This window comes from Hyposmocoma kahamanoa, unplaced genomic scaffold, assembly GCF_003589595.1.
Source record: "Hyposmocoma kahamanoa isolate Upper Pololo Valley unplaced genomic scaffold, ASM358959v1 210, whole genome shotgun sequence".
In the NCBI taxonomy this organism is placed as follows: domain Eukaryota; kingdom Metazoa; phylum Arthropoda; class Insecta; order Lepidoptera; family Cosmopterigidae; genus Hyposmocoma; species Hyposmocoma kahamanoa.
This window is the reverse complement of record NW_020653731.1, coordinates 9,145,884-9,171,443: the sequence shown is the minus strand read 5'-3', so window position 1 is coordinate 9,171,443 and position 25,560 is coordinate 9,145,884. Positions and strand designations below refer to the sequence as shown.

The 25,560-nt window shown below is 37.4% G+C and overlaps 1 protein-coding gene across 6 annotated transcripts in view; it reads right to left on the bottom strand.

Annotated features, from left to right (window-relative positions):
- Positions 1 to 17,982, bottom strand: part of LOC113227414 — a 34,763-nt gene extending 16,781 nt beyond the window's left edge. For all 6 annotated transcript variants that reach the window (XM_026460323.1, XM_026460325.1, XM_026460326.1 and 3 more), the window contains exons 1-2: positions 17,152 to 17,982; positions 11,438 to 11,548 (exon numbers count right to left, since the gene is read on the bottom strand). In XM_026460323.1, coding sequence (XP_026316108.1) covers positions 11,438 to 11,548; positions 17,152 to 17,912 — 872 coding nt within the window. In that variant the 5' untranslated portion in view covers positions 17,913 to 17,982. The remainder of the gene's footprint in view (positions 1 to 11,437; positions 11,549 to 17,151) is intronic.
- Positions 17,983 to 25,560: the final 7,578 nt, after the last annotated feature.

Genomic DNA, 25,560 nt, shown 5'->3' with positions numbered 1-25,560 from the left:
AACAAATAGTAGTGTACCTTGTTTAAAATATTATATACAATATAATAACGCACACACTCAACATAGCCCCGCACTATGGAAACCCTGTCGCGGGTGCCATGGACACACACATAGACAACCACAAATGACACCCAAACTCACGAGAGAAATAAATGTAGACCATACAAATATTTTTCCCGGCTCGGGAATCGAACCTGAAACGTCTGCGTGGCAGTCCGGTATGGTAACCGTTCGGCCAAGGAGGCAGTTTTGACGAGAGACGTCACAATAATGAAATAAATATAAAAAAATGTCATGTTAATAATGTTAGAAGGTAGTAAATTTAGTGTTATTGTTCCCCGATAAAAGGGTCATCTAAATTTCATGGTATTTCAAGTGTTACCATCTATAGATATACTAAATACCATTAACAAACTAAAGTACCACTTCCAAACATACCACGACACACAATATTGTCTTGTAAGCGATAACTTTGTATTTATGCGCTATAATATTCCCAGAAATGTACGCGAATAGTTTACTTGTTATAAATGGAATTTCTCGTAGACGTTACGTTTGTAGCTACGAAATATGCTACGTTTTCCACGTAGCTGGCAGGCGTCGTAGCATTATTGGCTTTTGTTTAACGTATGTAGCTCTAGTATGTAGTTTTACGAATTTGTTAGGAAATACATTTTTCTTTATAATTCTATTACAGTAGTCTTGGATTCGAATCCAGATATTCAATGAGTTTTTCAGGTTTTAGGCTCGAAACACAAAACTGCGAATCGGCGCGATGCGAATTCGCAACGCAGACGACTGCGACGCGAATTACTGCGATGCAATTTCGTGTGGCAAGGTGTCTTACTGCCACGGTTTGGGTAATCATTCCTTCGACCATCGTCAACCGTATTGAACGTATTTTTTAAACTGGGTAGTGACATGATCGTAAAAAGACTGTTGCACTGCTGTTATTGATAAGAAAGTATAGGGAAAAAACACAAAGAAGATTAACAGCACAGGAACGCGCGATGCGGAGCAATTGGCTAATTCTTGCGATGCGTCGTGCGAGCTCGTAGATTTCTGCGATGCAACGTCGCATGTCAGTTTTGTGTTTCGACCCTTAGCTTTTCGTTGAAGGAAAACAACGTGGCGAAATCTACACACATCTGCAAAGCAATTTAATGATATGTATGAAGTTCCCAATCCATATTGCTAGTACTGAGCTAGTGATTCGTTGGCATACAGATACAGGTTCGAGTCCAGGGGCTCGATTCAGAATCGTACGATTTCTTTTCATTTTTACTCACAACACCCGAATCGAATGTCAAACTGTCGTATTCGAAACCGAAACGAAATGACGTCACTCCCGTACGATTACTCGAACTCGTCCGGCAAAGGCTACAAACGTTGTTCAGAACACACAACGTTGTTCACAGTTATGAATGAAAGTTACCGAACATCCTATTATTTACAAAGCAAGAATTAATATGGAAATCTCTTATTATTTTAAATACAGTATGGATTTTGTTCGATTTTATTAATTTATTTTAATGCAAGACTAATGCATTCCAATATTTTAGGCCTTTAAAATCTCAAGAATGTATATGAAAAGATTTTCATTTTTCTTTATATATATATATATATATAAAAAATCGTTTAACTGAATAGCTCGGAAAGCGACCTTCGATTCGAGAACGATATCCAAAGGAACTATTCGATTAAAATATCGAAGAGTTCTGAATCGGGGTCCAGATCAAGGAACTTTAGAGTGGACGAAAGGACGACACACCATTCCTTTTCCGCACGTCTGGCGCACCTTAGGCAACAATCGGCCAAAGTCAAAGTTAAAGTCAAAGATTATTTATTCCATAGGTAAAATAAATTTACCTATGGAGTAAATAATATAATTAATATTATGGATATCTTCTTCCTTATTGAAATTATGTATATTTTTACGGGCATATAAAATATTTGAGTAAATGTACTGTGATGCCACAGTCATGATACCAGTCTCCTTAAACTTTTCTCTGAGAGAAACCCGAGAGCCTAGACGGTACACAGAACGAATCGCTCGTTTTTGCAATACAAATATGGTTTGAATATCTGCCGTTTTACCCCACATGAGAATCCCGTAGGACATTATCCTATAGAAGTAACTAAAGAAAACTAGTCTAGCAGTACTAACATCGGTAAGCTCACGTATTCTGCGGATTACGTATGCAGCGGAGCTTAATCTGCTGGCCAGGTAAGATATATGTGGAAACCATTGAAGTTTACTATCTAAGGTCACTCCCCAGAAGAGTGCTTTATTAACAAGGTCTAAATAGGTAGGTCCGGCGAATACCTTACGCCGATTGGAAAATCCTTTCACCACGATGTCAAGCATTATAGTATGTGCCATCGATACAATAAGAAGAATGAACTTTTCCTTCTGTTCAATCTTTGTATTAATAGTACATTATTGTAGAAGCCGGGAAGTAAGGGGTTGCTGGACGAGTATGAGTTACAAGGTTGAGCGCCAACAAGACCTTGTATTGATACGAGTCAAGCAATCCCCGTTCCCGCCGAGACATGTATAGAATTTTTCACAAACAATGTAAGGAAATAATAAAAGACTAAAGAGAGGAAGACGTGTAATAGAACAAAATATTAATTCAGTGACATTAAAATTTATACAATTGCTAAAAGAAAATGTTATTGTTTTTTCAAGCACATTAATTGATGAACTTCTGATGATGTGTTTGAATGTATATGTATTACTATATTTTCGTTCTCGCAGTTATGGACACTGGGCAGTTGGCTGTATGAGTTTCTCTTTTGCCTCATTACATAATTCATCTATTAGTAGGTAGATTTAAAAGTTTACAGAAGATAACAGTAATGGATTTTCATACGTACTTTGCAGCCCTTGGCCGGGAAAAAGTCGCACGGTCCATAAATGACAAAATTTCCGTGTTCGGTTTTTGAAAGTAATGCAAACATTTCCGAGCATGTTTGAGAAAATAATTAAAACAAACCAGTGGAGCTATTTCACAAAGTATAAAAGAGTACATAATTTATAGGTTTGTTTGTAAAAACAAATATACTCGTCTCAGATAAAATAGGTTCATTTCGAATAGTATTTCAACTTCCTTACGTTGACGTCGAAGAAATACTGCTATTTTTGTTTGGCCCCATAAATCGGGTCGCTTAGTTCCCAGGCCAGTCTAGATTCGTAATTGATTACACCACATCCGAACGAAAAAATGGCCAATAAACAATGTTAGCGAATTAAAATAGCTCACTATAAATCTTTTAACCCATTCACTGTTTCATATGGCGTGCAATTGAACTATTCATACACGGTGTTTTGAAAAGCGTATCTACAATAAAAATAAATGGGCCCATAATATACCTTATGGGGTGTTTTCTATTCCTTGATATTTTGGAGGGTGATTCTGGAGACACGGATTCTCTCATCTGGAGACACTCTGAACCGCTAATAACAATTGAACTGCTCCACATTAAATTATGAAAATTTTTCTTTTGACCTTCTCTGGCACACACACACACACACACACACAAGCACGCACGCACGCACGCACGCACGCAAGACGTACCCACGCACACGCGCACGCACGCACGCACGCACGCACGCACGCACGCACAAACACACACCCACACGTACACGTACATATACAGAGAGAGAGAGAGAGTGAGAGGATAAAGAGAGAGAGAAGGAAGATACTTGTACACGTATCCATACATACATACGCACACACACGCAAACACCGCGCGCCGTGTGCGTCACCTAAAGCGGCACCATTGTAGGTTCACCTAATCGCAAGTGGTAATCATCTATAGACATACCAAAGTATTCTCAATATCACAAATACTTTGTTGGCCGTTCGTGTGATATCAAGTGACGGGACGAACAAGTCGTGCGCCCGGTGATAAGTGGCACGCCCACCCTTAACAGCAGCAGTTCCACACAGACCTTTAAATCGTAAAGAACTGTCGCTACTGCCACTGCATCCGTCACTCTGAGACATAAGTAGAAAAGGCCAATGTGCCTGTACCTTCAACAGCACCTAAACTGGAACATTACAATGCTCGCACTACTGCTAGGCGGCAGAAATAGTTACGGTGTCTGTACTTCCCTGGACGAACTCTTTCACAAGGACCTTTACCATTACTAACTCTAATAATCTGGAAGTTAGCACTATTGCCTTACTGTAGTAATGGGAAAGCGGTGATACCTACTCAGGTAGATCCTGCACGGGTATTGGGTGTTCAGCATCATTCTCTTACTTTGCGTTTGTATTGTGCTATAAAACATTTTCTCAAAATCCAATTTGCATCTCTATGGTTCAAAACTTTCGCAACAATTGATGCATACAATTCTATTAATTTCCAACAAAGTTTGCAGTGCTACCTAGTTGTTCCGCAGTTGCTTAAAATAGTCAGCTAACGAACTTTCCTCGGCAACTGCCATTTATACAATATTATTTGCAACTAGTTATAGTCTGAGATTTCAATATCTAGAATATAACTGTTATAAAGTAACTATTTATGGACGAAACTCTACCAATTGTTTCAGCGGCATTGAGTAATACAGTAATATGCACAAAGATTGAACAAACGCAAAGAAAAATTTCTTCGGTCCGGTTGGATTCGAACCAGCGATCTCGCCAAACCGAGGCTATGATTACAGTACAATAAGAGAAGTATGGTAACTCCATTCATGGTAAGCTACACGCATGTTCATAACAGTTGCAGTGCCACTCAGAGTTTTAAATCGCAAAGATCTGAGGGGCACTGCCACTGCGCCCGTCACCCTGAGACATAAGTTGACAAGTCCCATATGCCTGTAATTTCACCATTCATACTTACCTTTCAAAACCGGAACGCAGTAATGCTTTTAGATGATAACAGCGATTACCACTTTTTGAAGTGTAATTAGTCAAGTATTTTTTTTACATTTTTAAGACGTTAAATACAAATACGAAAAATACATAAATGTTTATTCTTTCACAATAAATACAAAGCAGGTTAGTGGCAAGGATATTCCTTTTAAGTATATAAATACCTGTGTTAGGAGACCCCGCTCTTCCTAAGTAGACTTTACAAGAATGTTAAAGGTTTTTTGATTTTTTTATGCAAATCTAAAAAAGTTAAATATCCGAAAAACAAAATAAAAATTAAAAATAGATTATTTGAAGAAAATCGGGCGGGCCTCGGGCGTGCGTGCGTGTGTGCGTGCGTGTGCGTATTTGACCATAACCTTGCCTTGCTGCAGCCAAATAATTCTCGAGTGGCAACCGAGTACCGGAATATGCAACGCGAAGGACCACCCACAAGATCGATGACGTGTTAAAGGTTTCGTTTTTAGGGGTGGCCTACATCCGGCAGTGGATGTCCACAAACTCACGTAACGGTAAGTAATGAACTAGTCATACCAGGTGAATCTCCTGTCATAAAACATATACCTATTACAGAGAGAACACCTTTCTAGTGGCTCTTTAATATTATAATCTTAGTACGGAGTACTAAAAAAACCGACTTCAGAAGTTCGTGGAATTACATCTATTTGCTAAGTTTTATTGAAATCGGTTACCGGAAAGTGCGCAAAACCGGATATATCCCCTAGTTAACCACAATACGGGACTTAACACAGGACATGATAAAAATCGGTGCTCACTGCTTAAAGTGTATTGAGAGAAAAAACTTTCAATTGGAGCATGGCAAAATGAACTATTAAATTAATTGGTCCTTATATAAAAATTTAGGCGCTATTTATAAAAATAAGTGTTCATGCGTCTTCAAAATTAAATGGGACCACTATGGAGGTATCCTCTTTAGAACAAAAAAAGAATCATCAAAATCGGTTCACAAATTTTCAAACAAACAGAGTTATCGCGCAACATATATAAAAAAACATACGGTCGAACTGAGAGCCTCCTCCTTTTTTTGAAGTCCGTTAAAAATGAAGTACAAAATTGGCGTCTCCATTCGCTTGGAAACCAGTCTGGCCAGTTAGTCGATACGATGCAATACAATGGCTGCTCTAAAGTTTACACAGTAAAATACCGTCTGGCTTCAAGGTAAATTTTTGTTAGTACACTAGTGGATTGATATACAGGGGACAAAGTAAAAATATTCAGAATATGACAGGTCAGCTTGGTGCAAAATAAACACAATAAAATTTAAAAAAGTTGTTGTAAGTAAAATGTCATTGTTCTTATTTCATACTGAATATTTTCATGATTGCGTTTAAAAAGGTACTGTTTTCTACCAAAATCACAAAATATTACGTATATTACTAAAATGCGTTCCTGCTTGCGTGTTTGCGTGCGTAAGTAACCTTGTCAACGCGGTAAAATAATAATAAAGCACACACACTCATAGTCCCGCATTAGGCAGACCATGTATCGCGGGTACCATGGACACACACACATAGACAACCATAAATTACACCCAAACTCTTGAGAGAAATAAACGTAGACCATTCAAACATTTCTCCCAGACCAGTATGGTAACCATTCGGTCACGGAGGCAGTTAACAGCACAACGTATCTAAACTAAACACGAGTTTTGTTTGGCTTATCATCAGCGCTTTTGAGTACCAAGCGTTTGAGTATCATGTAAAACAGCCGTTAGTAAACTGAACTCTACTACCGGTGTATTTAGGAATTTATTTTGATAGCGGGAGACATTTTAAGAAGGGAACAAAAACTTTTACTATACTATTTTTTTTTTTAATAGCAGCAGTAGAGCTCCTTGCGAAAGAGTTCGTCCAGAGAAGTACTGCCACCTTTCCTATTTCTGCCACCAAGTAGTAACGCGAGCGTTACTTCGTTTTAAGGGTGTTTGTCCGCTTATGTTTCAGGGTGACGGCTGCAGTGGCAGTGCCCTTCAGATCTTTGCGATATAAAGCTCTGAGCGGCACTGCAACTTACTCGCTTATCACCAGGCGCACAACTGGTTCGTTCCTCGCCTAATATCACAAAAACATATATGGAAACTACAAAATTAAAAATTTGCTCCATGTACATTTTGGACAAGGTCGTTGAAAGAAAAAAAAGGGAAATTACGTGAATGTTTCGTACAAATACAAAACAAAAATACAAATGGTTAATTCCCAATTAAAAAAAGAAAAAGAAATATAGTACATAACGTAATGGGCGAAATTAAAGGGAAAAGGATCGTGTATACCAATAACAGCTTGACTGGTTGTAAGCCCGTCCTTCGTCAAAGCTGAGGGTGGATATTACTTATAATAATTAATTATATTTTAACGGGTTTTTGGTTCAACGTTTAACAGGATAAACTTTAAAGGGAAAGACAGTCCGATATTCGTATTTTATCTTTCCGGCTCAGTGTTGCCATTTAAAGCCTATCGCAGCCTACTGCTGGACATAAAACTCTCCCAATGTGGCCAATTTCGCTCAGTCTCTGGTCTGGACCCTGATTCAGAACTCTTCTATATTCTAACCGAATCTTTCGATTGGATATTGTCCTAAAATATAGGAATGCATTAATGTTGCTTTAAAATAAATTAATAATATTGAACGAAACCCATAATTTAAAACAATAAGAGATTTCCATATTTCCATTCCTGCTTTGTAAACAATAGGACGTTCGGTAACTTTCATTCGATAACTGTGTTCTGAATGATGTTTGTAGCCTTTGCTAGTCGAGAAGTTCGGGTAATCATACGGGTGTGACGTCATTTCGGTTCGGTTTCGAATACGACAGTTTGACGTACGATTCGGGTGTTGTGAATAAAAATGAAAAGGAACCGTACGATATCAAATCAAATCGGTCGATAACTGAGTTATCGTCAGGTTCTGAATCGACCCACTGGCCCGAGCGCGTCTTTCTCTACACTGACGAACTGTATTATTATAATTTCTACTAATCACATAGGATAACAAGATGAGTATGATAACTTTTAATTATCGCCAATCAATATTTAGACAACAAATTCGAAAATAATATTGTTTCTACTACGTCCAAGTAACTTTCTAAGATTGCTAAATTTGACACAAGAACAATATTACTTTAACGTCAAAGTGGCATCATAGTACGAATTCATTAAATGAATAGTCACAAAGCTGCCAATAAAACATCATAGTTAAATTTTTTTTTAACGCACACACTCATAACACTGTACTAGGGAAACCCTGTGTCGCGGGTGCCATGAACACATATAAAGACAGCCACAAAATACACCCAAACGCACGAGATAAATAAATGTAGGTCATACAAATATGTTTTGCCGGCCCGGGAATCGAACCTAGGACCTCTGCGTGGCAGTCCAGCATGATAATCGTTCGGCCACGGAGACAGTTACATTATAATAAGCTTACTTTAAGCGCGACATGGTACAAAAAGTCGAAGTAAGGTTAAAGTAATATTGTTTTAAGAGGTTGTGTTAGGTCGGGCAACACACCTTTCATTACTATGCGAATGTGTGCGTCCGTACACGGCGCGTGGCGGTCGCACACAAATAGAAGCCGTGCTGTTACTTTGTACGGAGTTATCATACTTGTTTCGTTTTACTATGCTAATTATCTGTCAATCTTTTGCCTACGTTGGTATTTAAACAACAGATTGTCAAAGTGACTGATAATCTATAGAAACTGTTGAAATGCCAAACCTATATTTGAATGTTTGCAAGAAAGTAAATAAATCTGAAAATAATGTTTAGTGTATTGCTCTTCTAATATTGCACGTAAGTGTAATTCCAGTGCCCGTTAGAAAGAGTAAGAAATGTTTTGCGAAATTTAATTTATTGAAGTTGCTTGTTAAAAACGTTTGTGGTATTCATTTATTGGAAGGCTGGTTTCAGAGCAGTGCGGGGCTATCTGCGGACCGTCCGCGCTGAGCACCGGAACGGAGTAACACGTGTGGCGTTAGAACATCATTTTATAATGACCCGGATTACACCGTTTAACTGCCTCCGTGGCCGAACGGTTACCATGCCGGACTGCCACGCAGAGGTCCCAGGTTCGATTCCCGGGCCGGGAGAAATATTTGTATGGCCTACATTTATTTCTCTCGTGAGTTTGGGTGTAATTTGTGGTTGTCTATGTGTGTGTCCATGGCACCCGCGACACAGGGTTTCCCTAGTGCGGGGCTATGTTGAGTGTGAGCGTTATTATTATTATTATTATTATTACCGTACAGAACACACTCTGCGTGAACTCCGCACAAGCCACCCGTCCATTGTAGGCGACTGTCTTCCGTGAATCATCAACAACCTATCGTAGTCCACTGCTGGACATAGGCCTCTCCCAATGCACGCCATTTCGCCCGGTCCTCAACTCGCCGCATCCATTTGCAGCCAGCAGCCCTTCGCAAATCGTTAGTCCAGCTGACCAGGGAGCGTACTACACTACGTTTGCCGAGCGGTGGTCACCGCTCAAGAACTCGCATCCCCCATCGGTTATCGGTTCTTCGACATACATGGCCTGCCCACTGCAACTTGCTTATTCTACCAGCTATGTCGACGACCTTAGTTCACTGTCGGATAACCTCGTTCCGTACCTTGTCCTTCAAAGAAATTCCGAGCATAGCTCGTTCAATAGCTAGCTGAGCGATTTTCAACTAGTGAACTAAACGTATCGTGAGTGGCCACGTCTGGGCTCCGTATGTCAGAACAGATAGAACGCTCTGATTGAAAACCTTTGTGTTCAAACTTTGCGGTATGGGTGACGAGAAGACTCGACGTAGTTTACCAAACGCTGCCCAGCCAAGCTGAATCCTCCTATTGGCTTCACTCTCGAAGTTTTTTTTACCTAATCGTAAAATCTGCCTGAGGTAAATGTATTCGGAAACAACTTCAAGAAATGGCCATTTACTACTACAATTGGTCTCGGAATAATATTATGATCATTGATCATGACTTTCGTTTTATCTAATTTCATACCGAGATCAATCCGTTGCGAGGCGGATGCTGAGCTGTCCAGCATTTCATAAAAAAAGCAAACAAAATTTGATCATTTTATTAATTTTTACGGACAATTGCACTCTTGACCAAAAAAATTTGACTATACCAAAATTATTTTCACGAAAAAAGACTTAATGCTTCTCATGACAACTTCCTTGTATCTTCTATGGTTTCGAATTTCCCCTTACTGTCTCATTACAAAAACACTGTATATATAACTCGTTTTGGCATGACTAGTTTTCACTCAAAGTTAATAAAGGTAACCTATCACAAACTCGAAAATTTTTTTGTCCGAAACTAACATTTGTTCGAATTTCCATTACACCGAATAATTAAAATTAAAGTAATAATTTAAATAATTCGGTAATTATAACGAAACAGTTGTTCTTTCAGGATATATTGAATGTTTATCGCAAAGACACGATTAGGTTCGGTTAGGTTAAGTTAGTTTTAAAAGAAAAAAAAAACATTTTTCTTTCAAAATTACTTACGAGGTTATGAAATTTCGACCAAACGTTATTTCTGGAAAATGTCATTTCGAACTACTGATAGGTAACCAACAATAATATGACAGCCAATAACACCATTTACCTGGTCTTCAATCAGGGAACTAAATGCATGAATTCACTCCGTAGTATTACTCAGACAAGACTACAACCAATTTTAGAAAAGTTCGTTTCCTAAATTGGTCCTATGCTCGATCGATACCGGAATAGTACAGTTGTGTTGAATATTTTTTCATGCAGTTAATTTTTAGATCTTTTCTTCGCATAAAATTAATAAAATAAATTCACAACACAAGCGCAATTGGAGTCATAAACACCACCACCAAATATATATCCGACACGTGTTACGTCTCTCTACGAGGCATTTTCAGGAGTTGTTGATTGTTTGACTCCTGGCCGAAGAAATATAAATATATATTCTACAAGATATATCAAGGAGAGAGTGCGATGAAATTGCAAAATTTGATTCCGCCTTCCCCTTTCCATCATCGGGAGACTAGACGTAGGCTGGGACTCCACCGCTATGTTGTGGATATCCCAAGGATTCGCACGAAGTGTTTCGGTTCTACATTTATATAGCGAGCGGCTAGAGAGTGGAATTCCCTGCCAGTGGACGGTTACCCGAACCCTATAACTTGGACCTTTTCAAGGCGAGAGTGAATAGGCATTATTGACGTGTGCATGCTACATCGACCTCATCGTTACTTTCCATCAGGTGAGGTGAGGGTCAAATGCGCACTTATTTTTTATTAAAAAAAGTAATTTCCTCAGACGAGGTTCGCAGAGTAGTAAATTAATTTACTTCCATTTTTATTACCATGGACTTCCGCAAGGCTTGAATCTAGTATTTAGAATAAAAAGTGTTTATTTTTACGTATAGGGATACAGTGTTTGAAAGGTTCGGGTAAATTAAAAACTAAGTGTTCACAGAAAACATTTCCATTAAACTGGCTTGTCATTTATAGCCCCAAACAGTCTCCCTGTGCGACGCCTTGAAATTGCGAATTACGCTTACCTAAATCCACAAAGTTCGCAATGATTTCTTCCAACTTGATTCAGCCATCTTTCAAGGCACGACAAATGCACGTTCGCCAAAGAACCTTTGCAGTTGCACGGCGATATCAGTCTGAAAATAGACGTGCTTGTTATTTGGATTGGTTATTCACAATTATTTACGTGAATGTTTAAACATGTTTCATAAACAAGTGATTGTAAGTTAGTAGCAGTAGAGGTTGTGAAAGGGTACCCATGGAAGGGTGTTCAGGGAAGAACCTGACCTATTTCTGCCGACAAGCGTTAATGTAAGCATTACGCGTTCCGGTTTTGAAGCGTAAGGGTGCTCGTGAAATTACAGGCACATGAGACTTGTCAACCTGTGCTCAGGGTAACGGGCACAGTGGCAATGCTCCTCAGATCTTTGCGATTTTAAGTTTTTAGTGACATCGTAATTGCTATGGACAGACGTGTCGCTTACCACCAGGCGTATGACTTGTTCGCCCCGTCACTTCGTATCATAAAAAAAGAAAGTAATTCGTGTAATTTCACCAGCACCCTTCAAAACCGAAACTGGTGGCAGAAATAGGAATGGTGGCAGTATTTTCTTGGACGAACTTTCACACCTAGCTCTACTGCTACTAAAGTCTCCTACCAGCATTGAGACTGATTGAGATTTATTGATTTGGTATCTATTGTAAAAAGCCTCTCTTGTAGGATACCAGTGGTCAATAGTGCACGTAAAGGGTCAAGAGCACGTCAAGCTTGACATTTAAGACTTAAATCCAACTCTATGCTGCTTACGATAAGAACGGTTCAAAGAACAAAGTGCCAAGCTTGGCGTGCTCTTGACTGTATATAACGATGATATTATCTCCGTAGTTGAGTTACATATAATTGGTATGATTTCGTTTCCTAATAAGTAAGATCGTAATAAGTACGTTACATCATAATTTAACGAAAAACCCGACTACACAAATTATTGCTGACGTTAGTGTAGGCTGTGTATTTCCGGGGTTCATTCAAATCATCTGCACCACACGCTACCATACGCTGGAAACTTGTTTCCTTCCCCCAGCAAAGTCATTGTCTCTGTGTTCTGGGATGGTGAAAGAACCATTTTTATTGATTTCATGTCGAAAGGACAAACGATTACTGGACTCCATTATGCAAAATTAATCACAAAAGTGCGTGAAGTGACTAAAAAACGTAGAAAATGTAATTGGGCGTGTTGTTTCATCACGTTACACACCTGCTCACCGATCAGAAATTTATGAATGATGACACAGTTATGTATGGCTGCCACTTTTCCAAAGCATAGAATTTCAAGTAATACGGAAATTAGATAAGCGATATCCTAAATGTACCGAATTAGAAGAAGACTGTGTAGAAAAATTTGATATTTTTGGTTAAAAATAAAATTAATTTGACAGAAAATATTTACAATTTCATATTTACCTAAACTAGGCAAGGGTCTCAAATGTACGATTTACACAATGAATTTTTTTTAAGCTTCTGCAAAGATCAGAAAATGGATAAATGTGATAAGTAGGTATATAATTAAAATATTAATAACATCTTATGTAACGTTATACGTTAATAAAATCAGTTAAATGTAATAATCAAGTTTCCAACAAAATTATTAGACAAACCTATATTATTATATAATTTAGCTTCGAATACTGAACAGGGTTTTATGTCCCAAAATCTAAGGACGGCAGCGTTGTTGTACAAAAATGCGGATAGGTACGGGTGAAATCTCTTAGCAAAACAACTGTACCTTACTTTATTTGGAAAAGCTAAAGCTGGATTTATATTTGTCTGACGTGTCGTGTCGTGTCGTGACGCGGCAGAACGGTATTGGTTTCACATACACAACACAAGCTGTCACGTCAGATTGCGACACGCTAATATAAGTCTAACCATATTAAATATATGAAACCGATACTGTTCCGACGCGTCACGACACGACACGTCAGACTAATGTAAATCCGGCTTTTGCCTCTCCAACGCCTGCATATTCTTGAGATTGGTATATTTATAAAATGAAACCAAAATTTATAATGGCGTATTTTAACAGTGATTCTAAGAACTGTTTGAATCATGGTTAATAATCGTAAATATTTTTTTATAATACCAACAGGGGCACTGCCGCTATTCCCGCTACTCTGAAACATAAATTGACAAGTCCTATGTGTGTAATTTCACCAGAATCTTACCCTTTAAAACAGATATGCAGCAACGCTCACATTACTGCTTGGCGGCAGAAATAGGTGTTAATATTCCATAATTTAGCAGCGAGATGCAGATATGCAGTATAAATATATACACTTTATCAAAGCATAATTGAATACATCTTGCTTAATGAACCAAATGTACGTTTGTTCAATTGACTGTATTGATAAACAATGTCACTTTATCCACGTACTGTAAATATGACGCAAGAAAGAATGCTTTTTGGACAGCCAAACACAAACCGTCAGTTATTTGATTGACGTTAGGTACACAGTCGCAATATATCGGAAAAGAGATGGAAACTGAGTAGTGTGTGTATCGATATCGATAGACAAATTCGCAAATTAATTTAAAAAACGTCCAAAACGCGTTATTCGTGTTATGGTACTTATAAATATATCCAGATCATGTTGTGACTAACTCAAAAAGACCATAGCACTAAATGGTATTTTAAAATCTCTCATGATATTTTAAAATGATAATTTTAATTGTTATTATTATCAAGATATATAATTGAGAAGTTATATGCGACATGATGTGTTGCAACGGCGCGTGGCGAGGAGCGCGTATGCATCAGACAAGGGATCAGGAGACGAAGCTGGGAGTGGTGCTGTTACGTTGCAACATTGCATTGCTCTTGTGGCGGTCAGTGCGTTGAAATAATGGCGTTGCGACAGCGCAACGTACCGGCAACGCCCATGTGGCATTGCTTTTAGGCCACAAATTCGCAGCGGTAGTGCGTTCAGTAGGACGTTCAAGGTTTGCGCGTACATATGTTTTGTGTTGAATGTGTCCAATACAAGACACACGTTTGCGCAATGTACGCAAAGTAATGTTTGCAGCCTTACGCGTTCCGGACGTTAGCTGATATGGTAATGATATGACGGGTAGATAAGTTATAACTTGTCGACGAATGTTTAGGTGTGTATATTTTTTTAAACTAATTATTATACCTAGTAGTAAAGGCAAAAGTTTTTTCACAAAATAATATAGTCATTACAATATTTTCGTCAAGGGACTCTGTCCTAGAAATGATTAGTAGTGTGTAATCAATTCGACGAATACAAGCGTTATTGGCTTTCTTATAATCGAAATATTATTTTTTATATAACAATAGCCGTTGCTAAAAATTAGTTCAACGCTGAGTATGTAGTGGCAGCGGGGAGATTTCCGAGTCGAGCTAATTTATTATATTCGGCTCTGTTAAAACAGAATACGGCATACTGGTTGTTGTAGTAATTTCAACGTTATACGCGCCTTTGGTTTCATTGTGAAGAGAATAGGGTTGAAAAGAGAGCAACATGTGGAACCACGTGATGAATGAATGTTTGTGTCAATGTGACACTTAAAATATGAGAAAGTATTTCAAAATAAATCCTTATTATATTGAATATCATGAAGTTTTTACTACCCTGTAGTGAAGACAAAACTTTCATAGGTTTCTCACAGATGGCACTACGGCAAAAAGCCTTTTAAACCCAAAAAACAAACAACGGCAACAAAGCACATAGAGAAACTCGTAAGATCTGCTGATTTCTTCTGTAGCTTAGCTAGGAGAATGGTAGCCCCGGTCTGGCACGAATCCAGCCGGATCAAAAGAATTTCAATTCATCCGAAGAACAGAGTCACTGAGAGATCACAGAGAGTGTTGTTATACAGCAAAAAGAGAATAAAACATAATCTCGTTATTCAAAGGGCTTATAAAAAGGTGTTTCATATTTTTTTATGTATTTATTATTTCGTTTCGGAAATATAAAATCGAACAACAGTCGAAGAAAACAAACGAAATGTACAATGTCCTGAGAATAAGCAGCACCTTGCACATAGGTCTTTGTTCTATGGATGATTTTTCTTTGTATTTGTTTGATTTTGGTACCAATCAATATATGTTATTGATATATCACGAAATATCCTTAAGAATAATTGTTTAATTTTCACTTTGGCTTTGTTATGTAATTCATTCGATGTTTACTGTATGAGTACGAGACAGAAGAAGGTATAACAATATCGAGAATTCAGGTTTTCGCGATTGTTACAAAGGAAAGGGATCTGTGAAGGGTCCAAGACGTTGATTTGTTTGCAAAAATAAATATACGCGATTTAGATCACAAAAAGTAGTCTATTTCCTAAGTATTATAGTATGTGAAATTTGCCCTTGCTTATCTACTATCGATATTTTAAAAAGAAGTAACAACACTAGACGCACTAGAAAAGCAAACAAAAGATAATAGAAACTAAATAGAATTTTTGATTGTTCCACCAGTCGACTTTTGCTATTGAAAACCGGCCCTGGAGTGTATTTTGTAATAGTATTGAGAGAGTTGATAGCATTTAATGTTTTTTTTTCAATGTGCATTGGGATAATAATAGCCATTTGCAAAATATAAAAATACATATAAATAACTAGTTTGTTATAATTATTAATACAAAGGTCGAACACTCAGAAAAAATCCTTCGATCCGGCCGGACTCGAACCGACGTTTTCTAGCATACCGTGTCAGACGCTATACCAACTAAGCTTAGTTATACCAACTAGAAGAAATGTTTATTGAATTGATATTCAATTATTTTTTGTGAAATTACTCCACTAGTTTGTTATAATTATTAATACAAAGATTGAACACTCAGAAAAAATCCTTCGATCTAGAAGACGTCGGTTTGAATCCGGCCAATCGAAGGATTCTTTCTGAGTGTTCGATCTTTGTATTAATAATTATAACAAACTAGTGGAGTAATTTCACAAAAAATAATTGAATATTAAGTCAATAAAAATTTTAAATACAATGAATAGTGACATCTCTCGCCAGGGCTGGTAGCTGTAAAGGTAAACTGGGTGATAAAACTTTCATTTTTTCAGATTCAGATTTGTCATAGATGGCGCTACGACTTGTCGTTGAAAAACCAAATACAAAGACATGACAACAAGCACATAGAAAAAAATTCGTGAGGTCCGCTGGTTCGTTCCGTGCTTAGTTGGTATAGCGTCTGGCACGGTATGCTAGAAGACGTCGGTTCGAATCCGGCCGGATTGAAGGATTTTTTCTGAGTGTTCGATCTTTGTATTAATAATTATAACAAACTAGTGGAGTAATTTCACATAAAAATATAGAATATCAATTCAATAAAAATTTAAAATATAAATAACTAATCAGAACTTTAAAGTACTTTCGTTTATTTAACCGCCCTGTTTTAAAGTATGTGGTGTAGGTATATTCGTGCACTCCAATGCTATAGACAATATTATTTTTAAATCTCGCACTTGCAGACACTGACGCTAATGAACAGTTGGCTGCATGATTTTTCTTTAGTCAACGTAGTTCTTTGTTAGTAGATACATTTAAAAGTTTAGAGTAGCGGACAGACAAGGATTTACATACACGTTTTGCCGGCCTAGAGTAGCATGATCCATAAATGACATACTTTGCGGATTCTTTACGAAAGTATTTCCCAGCATGTTTGAGAATAAAAAATGCATCTGGTTTAGAATATAGTCGTACTAACCTTTCTCGTCCCCTCGTCATACAAATCCTGCAAACATTTGATCCAATACTGGATAGCGAATCTCTTTGCGTTAGAGCCAAATCCGATTTCTCAGAATTATTCCCTGAATTTTTCTTCTTACTCTCTTTGTCGGCTCCTATTTTTGACAATATAGGATCAAGAATAGGTGCTGGCACAGCTATTGTGCTCAAAATAGGATTAGTTATAATAACTTCATTATGTTTCTTATTGATGTCAGAATCATTCGTCTGAGCATTGTTAGTAACACAACTAGTGTTTGGTACATCACTAATAATTGTATTTAACGCAGAGTGAACATTCATATCGACTTCAGACACAGGTGCAATGCTAACATCCTTATTAATTTTGAAGCAACTAGTCATGAATTTCTTCAAATCCACGATCGTTGCTGTATCAATTTTCTTGACGTTATCACATTTCTCTAAAATTGGTATTTTTATTTCTTTTAGATTTACATTCCTGTCGCTTGAAGGTATGTGGTTGCCGAAACTTAGTGATGTTAGTTTTATAGCATTGGCCACATCTTGACGTGTTATTATTTTTGTTATACTATGTTCTGATTTTGATATACAAGGTCTGTGAACTTTTGGGCTTTGCAGAGACCCAGGTAGATTTATTCTCGAGGGTCCTGGATCATCTTGAATGTGTAAAGGTTTTTCTTTTTCCTTCTTCTCTGTTTTCACTTTAGTCCCTTTCTTCTTTGAATCTTCTCCATTTGAATCCTCTCCTTTGTTGTCCATCAATAATGGTTGTGTATCATTTGTATTTTTATTTTTAAATAATATAATACGAAGCAATTGTGATTTGAGTGGTGCGGTTTGTGACATGAGTTTTGACAGTAAGTCAAGTGATTTACAGCCAATTTTGTCAAAAGATTAATTTTCTTTTAATATTTCTAAAGAGATTTTCATTGAATAGAGAAAATATTTTTAATGAGTTCGTGTTTGGTTTAGTTTAATTTGCAATCTACTACGCGTTGGTTTTTAGAAAAATATATCACGACAGCAATGTAAATAAACTTGTCAAATTTTAAGAACATTTGAAAAGTACATAGTTTGAAATCAAATTTGCTAAATTATACTTTTTCATCTGTATAACACAATAGTTTGTTCTAATTTCTTTTTAAAGGTTTTTACGGCTATGGGTACTTTGCCCTTTTGAGCCAATCGTCAAAATAATCGCCTTTATAACGAAAATATAAGACTAAAGGCGTATTTATTCCACACGAATTTCATTGCGCTTACCCCGCGCGGTCGGGTTTGGACCGCGTGCGTCTAAGGGCGCGTTCCCACTATGTCGTGACGACAGAAAGTAGTGCAGTTTACGGTGTCGTAGCTTGTATATTTAAATGAAGTAGTTTACATATAGAACGACACAATTAACTGTCATTCACGATTTTGTTATCGTTACGACGACAGACTGCCGTGATAATGGGAACAGTTAGAACAACAGCCATCCGACGATAAATAAAACGTCACGATAAAAACGTGACAATAGATAGGCGAAGTTACTATTGTCGTCACGATTTATTTATCATTGTCTGCATGTGTTCTGCTCCCCACACTCCCCTCTCGTAACCCGTGACCATGGCTCCTTTTACACTAGCGTTGGGTCGTAGTCAGAGACGGGCCCGGGGTTTAACCCGGCGCTTTGTTAAATCGGGTTAAAACCTATTAATTCCCGAAATCGAAGACAAAAACTATTAACGACTAAATATTTGTTGTGAATTGAGTTTTGTTCAAATTTAATTATACATATTATTACAAAATATTAAATTCTTAAAAAATCCCAAAACTTTATCACATTTCAGTTCATCTATAAACGTTTGACACAATCCTAATGGAATTCTTTTTAATAACATTGGATCTACCCAAAACTTTCTTTTTTTCGTTTGGCCTCGCCTTTTTAAAAAGTAATACATCATTATAATTTCACCTTCGTCCACTTCACAAGGGAGCGAAAATGTACACGTAACACGACACAGCCACGACAGATAGTCTTGATATGGGAACAGGCTATCGCGACAGTCGTCCAACAATAAATAAAACGTAGTGGGAACGCGCCCCAACTGCCATGGCAAAATACGCTCTATTTATTTCGCTTCTACGTTTTAACTTAAATGAGCGTTCCGGGCACGCGGGCGAGACTGGTTTGAATTTGGTCTACGCGGCGCACAGTGGGCCCAAATTGATAATTCTTGGACGTAGGAATAAATTGTGGAGTATCGAGCTAATCTTTTATTATATGATAGATATACATTTTATTTTTTATCTCAAAATATACGAAAATGTAATGTGCGTGGGTTACTTACAATATAGTTCCAATCATTTTCCATGTAGAAAAAAATAATCTGTCTGCATGTACTTGCGGCTTTGTAAGTAAAGGTGCGGCAAAATTGCTACAGAATTGATAATTAGCAAGACGTAACGGTACATTACTCAGCGATTGTGGAGAACTGACGGCCTCTGTTATTTTTCCATAACCTTACTTAAATTATAACTACAGATATATTATTTCAGGATATCGAGACTTTGCATAATTAACCCTATCAGCAGGGCTAGCAGGACAGGGCACAAATTGTGCGAGGGCCTCATAAAGCGCGATACACTGCTATACTCCTATAGATAATAGCAACATTTCGCACTTCTATGAACGGTTTACATACGGCGATTTTTAGTCGCGATGCAAACGCGATGCAGTCACTAATCATCTACCTTTAGGGCGCGTTAAAATTAGCCGCTGTTGCCGCATTATTTCGACCCATCAACGGGTAACAATGTGTATTATATATATGTGTATTAAAGGTGATTGATTTGTTCTTTGATCGCTTTTTAAGACTCCCTGCGGAAACTTGGATTTAAGCAAATTACATACTCTATATCGTTCCTAGAAAGTCCAATACAGTCTATCTACCGGCTCATCACAATGATATATGAGTTTCAGTTTGTTTTAGGTACATAAATCACCAACGCTGCACCTGTTTCCCGTGCTTTTGTACATTGTTTGGTTTTAGGTAGGTATGTTATCTACATCCGTTTAATAGCCAACTGCTTCTAGAAATTTCTTGTGCAGTGTTAGTAGTAAATAAAATAAAAAGTAGTAGTAGTAAATCCTAAAAAAAAAACAACGATCCTGTGTACTGGGTACAGGGTTAAAAGCGTGTCAAACCTTGTAAGGCTTTTAAGGTGCTGCAAAAATGGTTTTTTTGTTGTTTACTCAAACTGTCAAGTGTTTTCACATCAAATACATACACTCACACCTTACCTATTTCTACCGTCAAGCAGTAATGTGAGCATTACTGTGTTTCGGTTTTGATGGGTAAGAATGCACGTGCAATTACAAACATAAGGGACTTGTCAACTTTATGTCTCAGGGCGACTGTAGGGTCCCTCCGAGTTCAGGAGCATTGTATTGAAAAGCCATAGAATGGATATTATTATTAGTTGTTGAGGGATTATAGTAACAAAATAAATCGCAACAATTCATCATTTTTGAGGTGACAACAGCAAAAGTATTATTTAGGAGCCATTTTCGCAAAGCTATGATCATGTTGGTTGACACGTTATTGCTTAACAGTATCCAATTGAACCATAGTTTATTTAGCTTAAGTGCCATGGACTAACATAAGCTTTTATTCTTTGCTAGTAGTACATAGTTATATTAATTAAATGCATTGACAGGCGGTAGATGGCAAGAAATGTTCCATTTTAGAAAAGTAATTTGATTGAGTAGAGTGCCCTTAATTGATTTTACTAAATGTTACCTTAAAATAGTGGCTATTGTGAATTGATTTGTACGACAAAAACGAACCACTCTTTTGTGTATGAGCTTATGCACACGACGTATTTTTTACGCGTAGGCAACGAGTTTTAACTTATGGCGAATATGAATAAATACGAAAATAACCCTTTTTTTTATTAAATATACTTGTATTTAACGCGCGTTTAACCTCCATCTCACCTGATGGAAAGTGACAATGAGGTCGACGATGGAGCATGCATTCCTAAATAATACCTATTCAATCTCGCCTTGAAAAGGTCCAAGTTATGACGTTTAGGGAACAAGTCTGTAGGCAGGGAATTCCACTCCATAGCCGTTCGCCACATAAATGTGGAACCGTAACGCTTCATGCGAATCCGGGGAATATCCACAACATAGGGGTGGAACCCCCACTCACGTCCAGTCTCCCGATGATGGAAAGGGGAAGGCGGAATCAAATTATGCAATTCCATCGCACACTCTCCGTGATATATCGTGTAGAATACCGATAAGCTGGCAACTCTACGGCGGTGTTCAAGGCTCTGCAGCTTCGCCTCTACTAATTCCGAGTCACCTATAAGCCTCTTAGCACGCTTGTCTATTGAATCCAAGGTGGCCAGTTGGTATTTACCAGAGCCATCCCATAAGTGGCAGCAGTACTCCATACACGACCGGACTTGTGCTTGGTACAGCAACTGTCCCGGTGTGAAGTATCGCCTCACCTTGGAAAGGATGCCAAGCTCTTTCACAAGGAGCTCTTCTGCTACTAGCTAGCACAGTGACCTCTTTGAACTAGTCTCTACAAGTCTCGCGCGGCCTCGCGACTACTCGCGTTGTCGCACTGTACATTCTGACACTTTACATCAATTTGAACTTTTTTTAGAAGATAAGATTCAAAATGCTAAGTAATACTTTGCACTAAAAATGTTCCTCCGGCCGCTGCTCTTTCAGTGTGACTTGACCATTAAGATCACACTGAATTTCCATAGTTATATTCGATCAGTAGTTTATAGTAGTAAAAATAATTATAGTAACTTTGACAGTATACACATTTAACGATTTGCGCCGTCCTTTAACAACAAGGAACAATTAACATTGTTTTCGTTAAAAGTTAAAATTTAAACAGCGTCGAGTTAAACGTTTAACAATGTTTTTTACGGTACAATGTTGATACGAAGTTAAAATTTAAACTGTTCAAAATTAAACGAATTTCACGAGTCGTAAATTTTGTAAAATTATTGAAAATTGGAAGGAATGTTGCGGAATATTTCTTACAGACATTTTAAGTTTAAATTATATTTAAGTGCTCGTAAACTAATTACGAAGAAATACAGAGTGTTTATATAAATACTGTAGGAAAGTTCGCGGAGGCGCGCACGAAGCTATAATGCGAAAGAAGGCCGCTTCTTTTCTTGATCGTGTGGGTGGAGTATGGTTAAAACGTTAAAATATTTAGCACGATAGCAATCTGTAACGTTTTACATTTGGTTTTTCCTTAGATATTTAGGGCGATGGCAAATGTACGGAACGTTGGCAACGTTTCGTATTTGGTCTAGCTTTGGTCGTTGACATTTAGCGCGGTTGGCCTCTAGAACAGCATATTGGTAACGCCCGCGAACAGATTTGATAGTCCCTGAAAATTTTGAATTTTTTAAATGGAAGAGGCGGTGTTCCTCGGCCATGGCACAGTCTACCGGTGTCAGGGACTCAGGTTCAAGAACCGACAATACGTGCCGTATCCAGCAGGATCGCTTTCTGCGTTAGTGCTGGAAGCGACATGCCACAGAAATCCAACCGCCTTGAGCTGCTAGCGAGGCTGACTGGCATTAACTCGTTTGCGGACTAAACAATTGGGATTGAAATAATTCTAAAGGAGGCCATATTCCAAATATCGGTGATCACGTGCGCCAGATTGAGATACTTACGACGTTTCTCGGTTTCGGTTTTCACGAGACTCTGGACATGCGGGATGGTAAAGTCCCTCGATTATTATTATTATTATTATTATTATACCAGTGGTTTGTTCTGAGCTCTATTGCTTTAGTATAATAAGATTTAAGATTGAAATATTCTATAAGTTTCGTGTTCCTATGTTTGTAAGGCAGAATGTTTTTTTGCATGCAGTGTTTTTTTTATAATACTAAGTGATGGGACGAACAAGTCTGTCAGAAACAATTACTGGCAAATAATAATACTCGAACAAATTAAAATAGTCAATTATGTAGCTTAATTTGCTTGTTTCGGACGGATGTTGGACAGTGAACGAGAGTACAGGACCTGATCTCAAAGTAAGTCTTATGGAGACCGGAAACAACGACGGTACCACAAACACTCAGACCCGAGACAATAAAAGTTCGTTTTCTTCATTGGCCCGGACGTAGATCGAACCCAGGACCTCGGTGTTGAAAATCGGTGTGCAAGCCAATCAACTAAGACCGTCGTTAACAGAAGCTGTTCATTAGTTAATTTGAAAATTGTTTAATTTTTAATTACATTGTTTGTGTTTTGTACTTATACTCAAAGTTTTTGAACAAAAATATTTACACACGAAAGTAAATTCATCGGGAATTACAATTTTGTTTAAAAATAACATTTTGTGTATATAAATTTGCCCAAACACACAAATTTAAATGATTTTAAAGTCCTACTTGGAATCGGTTCACAACATAAAATTAATTAATAGTCCAATCATTAATTATTTTCTTCCATAACAATAATTTTATAAAAAATTAACTTATAAGCGGGACACGTGTTGAAAAATGGCAAGACCGCAATATTTCCGAAATGGCCGCAATTAAGGCATGCGAACTTTTCCTTTAGCGCAAGCGAAATATTTTAATTAGGTTGTGCGGGCTTGCTAGTCCCTAGGTTTATGAATCGTGTAATGCACTACTACGCCAGGACAATTATTGTTTTTCTTTAAGATATTGTTTAATAGGTTGTAGTCAAGAAGAATATAATAAAAGATACATACCACACTCGGCATGCCGGAAAATGAATAATTTACCCTTAAAAATGATGTCTCGCTCTAGTAAGATCTCACATTCTCTTATAAGTAACCCATTAGGGATCAGATTATTATGTCACTGGTCCCATTAGAAATTTTGCACCTGTTTGTGTTGATTGCTCTTTTTAACTTTTTAAATCTTTTATTTATTTATTTATTAGGATCACCGACAGATTACACATAAATATAAAAGGCAACATTTAGTAAGGCCCAGTTCTTTTGTGTAAGCTAATTAAAGGTATCCACGTCACAAATCAAAATTCTGAATGAAAATTTTTTTGGTGCTTTCTTATGACATATTTTGTTTGTCTGTTGTTATTTTCGTAGTCGTCTTCCTCCTTATATAAATTTGCCTTTGCCTTTTATAAAGGAGTGCCTTATACAAATTTAATTGTTAACAATAAACTCTATAAGTGCACTATCTGGTCTTGCTACGTAGACCTCCGGTACGTAGTTCTTGAAAGATCGTAGGCTTTTCATAGAAAATTACGGTTTTTTTAAATTAACGTATTTAATTTGGCTGTTGTGTTGAACTAAATCTGTTGAAACACCGAATTACACTGCAAATTTAACTTTTAATATATATAGATATATTGCAGTTGTATTTTCCAAATTGAGTTCCACTGGTTAATAAAAAATGGTCAAACTGTATTTTTATTTAAATTAATTTCGCTCGGAGTCTTCATACAGCATAAAACCATTCTCGGTCACACCTCGCTGCGTTTTTGACGCCGGTATGAGTGTGCTGTGCACTAATTTGTAATTACAGCCACGGTACACGGCGTAGAAAGGGTTAAGCCGGCCACGGTAGCCATATTCAAGGAATTAATTATGTTTACGTGGCAATAAATTAAGGAAATATATCATGACGTATTTAGAAAAATAAAAAGAAAAGAAAATGCGAAATTCTATTTTGCATTGCAATTAATAGAAGTGGTGGTAAAGATGCAGAGACATCTCTTCGGGGCCATGGCAAAATCTGTCTTCAGTACTAGATCTGATAAATGAACGTACTACCCTTAAGCAGAGTACGAAGGCATAGAACCCCATCCATCTCTATGTTGTGGATATTCCAAAGATTTGCAGGAAGCACTTCGTGCAAATTTAGACAACCTCAAATTACACCCAAACTCACGAGAGCAATAAATGTACGCCATGCACATATTTCTCCCGGTGCGGGAAAGGAACCTGGGAGCTCTGCGTGGCAGTCCGGCATGGTAACCGTTTGGCCATAGAGGCAGTTAATGGCCCTGATTCTTCTGCTTTTCGCAAATAGTAAATTAAAATTTTTGTTATATTTAATTTGTGTACTCGTAAAGCTTTGTTATCCTTGTTTGTTTATCATATCAAGTTTTCAAACAATAATTTTGGCACAAAAAAACTCAATTCAATGAGCCAAAATTTTCATTTCAAAAGCTTGTGCTGCATTCTTCAGTCAGCTATCATAGACTCAAGTTGTAAATATCTTTGTTATTTACAAAAAAATTACACTTGAAGTCGTCAAACTCATTAAATACTGCTGCTCATTCTTAAGGCAGATTTCCCTAAGAAAGAGTAAGAAACTCAAACAATTTCAGCCAAAAGAATACATAATTATTATGTAATAATTATTCTAATATAAT